Here is a 7,922-nt window from a genome sequence, read left to right on the forward strand (position 1 = left end):
GGCATTTTTCTCCTTGTCTCTTGCAAGTACAAAAAGAGGTTACTCAAAGAAGCTGCAGGTACCCCATTGCCATCAATGTAAGCACCAGCCCTTGTTCTCTGTACATGATGTCCCTCACTGGAACAGCCTCTCTGAGGCCACTATCCAGTCCCAAACCATAGATGTGTTCAAGAAAAGGGTAAAATTATAGTTGATTGACTTTTGGCTATCTTGGAAAGGAGTTAGGTTAGAAAAATGAAAGTTTCAGGGATGGGTCTAAAGGCTAAAGTAGGTCCTGGAAAGGTATTTTGAAGTACCCACCTCACTCTTTCTCCCTCTAGAGGGCCCTGAAATTTGCCTACATGACAGGTCTATACCTATTGAAATTTTGAAAAAACAACATTTTACCTTAATCCTCAGTTACCAGTTGCCTTTTCTCTGCCTTTAGTTCTACAAATACAATTCCTGTTATTTGAGTAGAATTCTAACTGAGTGACTTCTTGCTATCTCAGTAAGGGGTTAGGTTAGGAAAATGAAACTTTCAGGGATGGGTCTACAAGCTAAAGTATATCCCAGGAAGGTGTTTTAAAGTATGCACCTCCACTCCTTCTAGAGAGCCTTGAAATTCACCTACACAACAGGTCTACACTTGTTTAAATTTTGACAAAACAATATTTTACCTTAATTTTCAATTATCAGTTGCTTTTTATCTGCCTTTAGCTCTGAAAAAGCTAAAGCAAATATAGTGAAAAGCACTCTCGAATCCCATTGTAGTGAAATGCGTGACATGTTTGCTGGTTTCAGATCTGATATGCAGATTTCTTTGGACACTGTGAGGGTTCAGGTGGAAACGCTTGAGACGGCTATACAATCAAAGGTTTCCATAGATGATGTGCAGAAACTTGTGGAAAACTCTATAACTACCCGTCTCGAAACAGACGTCCGCAAAATAGTGAGACAAGAGCAAGACAGAAACAGAAGACGACTTAATCTGATTGCCTATGGCGTTCCTCTGCAAACCAACGATGTTCAGTTTGTGATCCAGCACCTAGCCTCAGATTATAGTCTCCCCGGCGTCAAAATTCTGAACCTGAAAAGACTCGGTGCAAACAAACCACCCACCCAGCAAGTCCCAGACCGCCCTCCCCCGATTCTTTTTAGTGTTACAGACATTGCCACCAAGGTAAAGATCTTGAAAAAATCCGTCGAGCTGAAAGCAGACATACAGTTCCACAGCGATGAGTCCCGAGAGGACAGAGCTAAACGTAAGAGCGCTACAGAGGAACTTAAAAGACGGACTGCAAACGGTGAGACTGACCTCGGAGTACGGAACGGCAAAGTCGTTTCAAAAAACGGTCAGCGAGCTCCACCCCCAGCATTGGGGGCGATGGAGCACTAGATGCACAGCCAGACGAAAGACATGTAAATAGTAGTTTAGTGTCATTTAACAGTGTATTATATAGTAGTTCCATATTAGCTCAAGAACATTCATCGGAATGCAGTTTTGAAACTGCCAAATCTGACACTAGCTGCGTTCTTTCTGTTGAATCGGAATACAACTCGCCAGATTCTTATTCAACTGACGCAGCATCTAGCGAAGCAGACGAAAGTCCGTCATCCAACGATGACGTGCTAGTTCCAGCGGGCTCAGGAAGAAGAAGAAGCAGACAGAAACAAGTGATGAAAGTGTTGTCAACAAACATTGACTCCTTGCCAAACAAGCTGAATGAGCTAAAAGTGTTGCTGGCTCACGAAGATATAGACGTTGTGTGCTTAAGTGAAATTTGCCCAAAAAACTCTCAAAATAGACTGGAGGATAGCCATATTCAGATACCAGGATACACAGTCATTTCGAATCTGGACAGACCCAAAGTGAGGAGAGGAGTTGCCATATACATCAAGTCAGCCTTGAAGGTAAATAACATTGACCTTTTCACAAGTGCCAATTATTTTTGGGTAGAGTCTATCCTGGTTGAATTGACAGTAGGGTCTGAAAAGTTTAGAATTGGCGTGATTTACCGTAGCCCTTCCTCCCCCAGCTCCGAAGAATCATTTCAGTATGTGGCAAATATTATAAATGAAATGACAATATGTAACCCAAAAATGTCATCATCACAGGAGACTTTAACATGCCGGACACCAGGTGGGTCGATGGTTTAGGCTTTACTCTTCAAAACAACTATACCAATCCAACTCTTGAAGCCTTTGCTGATAACCTGCTGGTCCAGACAGTTGAGTTCCCTACCAGACATAGAGATCATCAAACTCCATCTCTCCTTGATCTCGTTCTGTCAAACAACCCCGAAAAAATTATGTCAACAGCAAACTTACCCCCCCTTGGAGCAAGCGACCATCTTTGTATCCTGAGTGCAATAATCTTGAATCAGATACCAACCAACAAAATCAAACGAACGTTTGTTGATTACAAGAAAATACGCCAGGACCTACAAGAGATTGAATGGGAAAACTCCTTGCAACAAGACACTGAAGCCTCCTGGGAGCTTTTCAAGGACATACTACTGAGTCTTGAGTTGAAGCATACGAAAACTTACTTCTCAGAACGTCCCAGAACCCTTCCGTATATGTCACCACAGCTAAAAAAAGTCATTAATAAGAAAAAGAAAGCTTGGAAAAAGTATAAAAATTGTGAGAGTGCAGCCCATCTAGAGCAGTACAAAAAGGCCAGAAACAAACTGAGAAATGCGACCAGAAAAGCAACCATAAGATATGAGGAGTCGATAGCACTAGAGGCAAAAACCAATCCAAAAAAGTTTTGGAGATATGTCACTTCAAACAACCCAAGCCGCAGGTCGATCCATCATTTTACCTCCAGCAATGGAACCAAAATAACCGACCCATTGGTAATGGCAGATACCCTCAATCAATGCTTCTCGTCAAAATTCTCTAAAGACCCTGGATGCCCCCCACCGGATATGCCAACCACCCACATCAAACACCCTATGCCACCAATCCAGTTCACAGCTTGTGATACTTACAAGCGCCTAAAAACTTTGGACCCATCCAAGGCAAAGGGACCCGATGGCATCCATCCTAGGTTGCTGAAGGAGACCGCAGCTGAAATAGCGGAACCCCTGACAAGAATATTCCAGATGTCAATAGCTTCCAAAACTATTCCCTCTGACTGGAAAACAGCAAATGTCATGCCAGTTTTCAAAAAAGGACAGAAAGATAAACCACAGAATTACAGACCCATCAGCCTGACTTCTGTCCCATCAAAAGTCATGGAAGGCGTCTTAAATGATGCAATCGTTGCACATCTGGAAACTAACAGCCTGTTATACGATGGACAACATGGTTTCAGGAAGGGTCGCTCTGTGGAGACGAACCTAATTCAATCATATGACATAATCACCAAGATGATTGAGGAAGGCCTTCCAGTTGACGTACTCTTGCTGGACCAAGCCAAAGCTTTCGAGAAGGTAGTACACTCGTACCTGGAAAGGAAACTAGAGTTCTATCAACTCCACCAAGATGTAAGGGAATGGATTATCCAGTTTCTCAAGGATAGAATACAGAGGGTGATGATGTATGATGAGGAGGGGAATCAAATCATGTCAAACCCAACTCCAGTGCTCAGCGGAGTTCCGCAAGGAACTAAACTGGGACCTACCCTCTTCAACATGTTCATCAATGACTCAGCCCAGTCAGTGCAAAATGACCTTAAACTGTTTGCAGACGACTTGAAATTGTTTGGCCCAGTCGCAAACAACCAACAGTGCGCAGCTCTGCAGGCAGATCTGCACACCCTCAACAACTGGTCCTCTTCCTGGTCCCTCGAGTTTAATGCTGAAAAGTGCAAAGTCCTACATCTTGGCCCTAAGAACCCAGGAATGACATATACAATGACAGATCGTACTGGGAAGCTCATAACTTTGGAAACTGTCACCGAAGAAAGAGACCTTGGGGTCATTGTTGATGACAAAATGAAATTCCATAGTCACAGCAGATACCTAGCTGCAAAAGGCAACAGGTCCCTTGGTCTCATCAGACGTAATATCACCAGTAGATCTCCCAGGACAATCAGGAAGCTATATACAGGACTGGTCAGACCGCAACTTGAGTACGGAGTCTCTCTTGCCGTTCCCCACTATGTCGTGGACAAGAAGATCCTTGAGAGCGTTCAGCGGAGGGCTACAAAACTACCAACCAAATGTAAAAACCTCTCGTACCCTGAACGCCTCAAGAAACTCAAGCTCCCAACCCTGACGTACAGGAGGAAACGCGGAGATGCAATCCTGACCCACAAGCTGCTGGAGAATGGTGTCACACCAGGGCTTTTTAATAAGTCGCTCTCTAGCCACACCCGGGGCCACACCAAGAAGCTCCAGCAACAAAGAAGCTCACGGAGAGAACGTTCCAACTTCTTCTCAACTCGTGCTGTTCCACTGTGGAATTCCCTTAGTGAAGAAACAGTTCAGTCCAAAACTGTTGACAACTTCAAAAAAGCAATTGACCGAGACTGGGCAGCGATGGAGTGGAAACTACACTGGGAGGCCAGTGGATCTACTCAACGGAACTAGACAACGCACTTCCACCTCCATCACTCAACCGGCGAATCTACAGGATGTTCACCCAACCTTATTCGCCGGCCAGTGCGATTTAAGGTAATTTAAGGTAAATGAATTTGCATATTTTTAAAACCTTATAAATTGGGATTGAGCAAAACTGTGAAGCTGAAAATATTTTTTTTGTACTTTATTCAAGCAGAAGATCTATTTTGCAAGTTTTCACTTTTATATCACACATATTTCTGAAGGTCATCAAAGATCAGGGCCCTATAGAGAGGGAAGGAGTAGAGGTAGGTACGTCAATATAGCCTACCTTCCTGGGACATATCATAGCATGTAGACTACTTCTTTCAAGCAGAAGATCTATTTTGCAAGGTTTCACTTTTCTAACAATTATATTTTTATAGGTTATCAAAGGTCAGGGCACTCTAGAGGAAGAAGGAGTGGAGGTGTGTACTTCAAAATACCTTCCCAGGACATACTTTAGCCTTTAGACTCATCCCTGAAAGTTTCATTTTTCTAGCCTAACCCCTTTCAAGATAGCCAAAAGTCAATCAACTAGAATTTTACCAAGAAAAGAGTTGATTGTGACTTGCCAAACCATAGTCATGTTACACCACTAGCAATATGTTCTACAGGATGTTCACCAACACCTGATCAAGCATATAATTAAAGGTAATTTTGTGTAGTCTACTCTGATTATTACCTTAATTATTGAATAGGTCTATCTTACTTTGTTGTCTCCCCTCAAAGAGCTCATAAAATAATGTCACCTTTTTTACAGGCTAGTCTATGGTTATGGGATCTATCAGCGGGTTCAGGGCACAGCAGCCATGAAAACAATCATTGTGGATGTGATTACTGTTGAAGACTAGGCTATGCTTAGACTGCCAGCATTGCATATAAAATGGTAGCCTAGGCTACTTCTCTGTTGTTATTAGTTCACAAGAGACCACAAACAAGATTTTCACTCCAAAAAATATTTAAGGAAAATAATAATACTAATGCGTTATGTAGTCTCTAATATACGAAGTATTTCCACCAGTTTCAGTTCCAAAAATTGTAGGGAGGTATATGGCAAATATACCTCAAATCCCTGGACTTCGAGCTTTAAATTTTTAAAATAGTGCATGTACACTGTTGCCTTTTATAAATTCACAAGCAATAATAGTAAAAAAAAATCCTTAGAATTGTTCTTATACTTTTCAATCACACTTTGAAGAATCTCTTTTTATGTTTTTTAATCTCTTGCTATTAAATACACTGCTGCGCCCCCCGAGTCTGTATTTTCTGGATACCCGCCATTGTAATCAATGAAACACAATAATAATGGTATCGCACCTTTCAAACCAGGATTACTTACCTTTCAGAATTTATACCTTTCAACCGAGTATTTGTCACAATAGGGATGCACCTCTTATTCTTTTTGCGCAGCAGAGCGTTTTGGAGGGAAGGAAGAAAAAATAAGGTTTTCTACACAAATTATAGCATTTAAATTAGATCCAGCATAGAATACCTTAACTAGGAAACAATTTGGACAATGGAAGCCGTAATGTACATCAAAGCAATCGGATGCTGCTTTCTGTTTCGGTTTTAGCAGGAATTGGCGAAATTCGGTAGAGAAGCACCAAAATTCAGTTGTATGATTTACTTTTTTTCTGCGAAGGAAGCTTTCTAGTGATAAATCATATTATTAAATATACTTAAAAATGAATCAAAATCTAAAATTTTTCCGTACATTTGAAAATAAATTGAGGATTTAGCTGAATTTTCTTCTCTTCTATCGCTTCTCACTTCTCTCTCTCTCTCTCTGTACTTCTCTCTTCTATTCAAAATACAAGTGAATGAATTCTCTGAAACGGATATGGTGAAATGTTGGATTTGGTTAACCTTTTATTTTCGTCAAATAAATCCGATTTAAGCTAAAAAATATAATATATTTTTTACCTAGAAATAACTTTTCATTTACGTAATTTCTTCCCTTACATTCGTTTGACCTAATTTATTTTTCATCCTTTTTTTGCTACAGTTGAACAGTAAGCAACTAATTGAAATGAGCGAAATATTGCCTTGGATGTAGGAATTCAAGAATACACTTTCAACCCCTGAGCCTACCTGAAAATATTCTTAATTTAGAATGATTGATCTGCGCTAAAATTTTCAATTGTGTTTAAAAACAAAAATAACGATTGAAGGAAATAATCCCCTCTCCACAGTCGTCAGTATGCAAAATTCGAAACAAATCAAAATCGTTGGGGCTTTTTAATGCTATTATAGGTTGAAGCAGTTCAAATATCTTACTAATTAAGTAAAATAAACAAGTTTCTTCAACTGAAAGCAAGTGAGCAACATCAAAACTTAAGACGGACAGAAATTATTACGATTGGGTTGTCCCCCAGGGGGGACACTCATTGCTTCGCTCTTTACGCTAAAGTTCGGCTTTTTGTCCCATTTCCTTAAGAACGAATCTTAAAACACAAAGGCCGTTTGGTTAAAATAATAAGACTATTTAAAAGTCTCGGAAAAAAAACAGCGTTAAGAGCGAGGCACTGAGGAGGGGACACTCCGCTTTCTATGCATTATAATTTCTGTTCCTTTTTAATGATGGATTTCCTTTATAGATGGTCGGCTCAGTGGCCCCCGTTCATAGGGCAATTGACAGCGGATTATGAAACCTGGTCCTAAGAGGTCACAAGGATCCTGGATGCCGGGTGAGGTTGTGACTCCCTCCACAAACACAAGTAAGTACAAAGCTATAATTATTGGAAATTTTCTACTATGTTATACAAAATAGCTATCTCAACATTTTGAGAGAAAAAAGGAGTGGTAGGGGTACTACTTGCCCTTAGCACTATATATAATATATCAAATATATCTAATATATCAAAATTCCGTTTTTAGAGTTTCGGTTACTATTGAGCCGCGTTGCTTATTACCTGCAGTTCATTACCCCGAAATATTCTATATATGATACAGTGGGGTCGTTTTATGAAGGTAGGAAACTTTTACAGTAAAACACACCTTGTAATTCTCTAAATTCCAAAAAAATGCTGCTTAGCGGCATGCTGACTCACTTGAAAGACTGAAACAGATAATCTTTGATCCGAAAATTAAGAGAAAATTGCAATGAAACATACTGGAAACTAGAGCACAAAGATGGAATAACCAAGTGTAACTATTCTAGTATCACTAGTGCAAGGACTGATGTCACCAGTATAGGTAATATAGGGTAAAAACTGGTACTGGTGTGAGTACGACGTAGGCCTGGTATTTCGTGAACTATTTCTGACGGGACACAGATTTAACGGGTTACCTGTGCCAATATTTGGGATGTGGTGCTTCCACAGCTACTAAAAGCCCAGCTGCTAGATGTGTGCTATCTGTAGAGAGTAAGTGCCATAGTGTTTGGCCCAT

At 40.6% G+C, this 7,922-nt stretch overlaps 1 protein-coding gene across 7 annotated transcripts in view; it reads right to left on the reverse strand.

Annotated features, from left to right (window-relative positions):
* The window catches only part of LOC136037290 (uncharacterized), a 75,631-nt gene extending 69,738 nt beyond the window's left edge, over window positions 1-5,893 (reverse strand). Inside the window, exon 1 of one of the 7 annotated variants that reach the window (XM_065719930.1) lies at window positions 5,872-5,893. Coding sequence is in view for 2 of the 7 variants with exons in the window: in XM_065719924.1 (XP_065575996.1) it covers window positions 5,079-5,118 (40 nt within the window). In the remaining 5 variants the exon portion in view is untranslated. Of the gene's footprint in view, window positions 1-387; window positions 537-4,821; window positions 4,850-5,078; window positions 5,148-5,281; window positions 5,433-5,510; window positions 5,659-5,871 lie in introns of those variants that run through there. The other 6 variants (XM_065719927.1, XM_065719926.1, XM_065719929.1 and 3 more) reach the window with 6 other exon arrangements.
* Window positions 5,894-7,922: the final 2,029 nt, after the last annotated feature.

The sequence above is a fragment of the Artemia franciscana genome, chromosome 16 (genome assembly GCF_032884065.1).
Source record: "Artemia franciscana chromosome 16, ASM3288406v1, whole genome shotgun sequence".
Classification (NCBI taxonomy): domain Eukaryota; kingdom Metazoa; phylum Arthropoda; class Branchiopoda; order Anostraca; family Artemiidae; genus Artemia; species Artemia franciscana.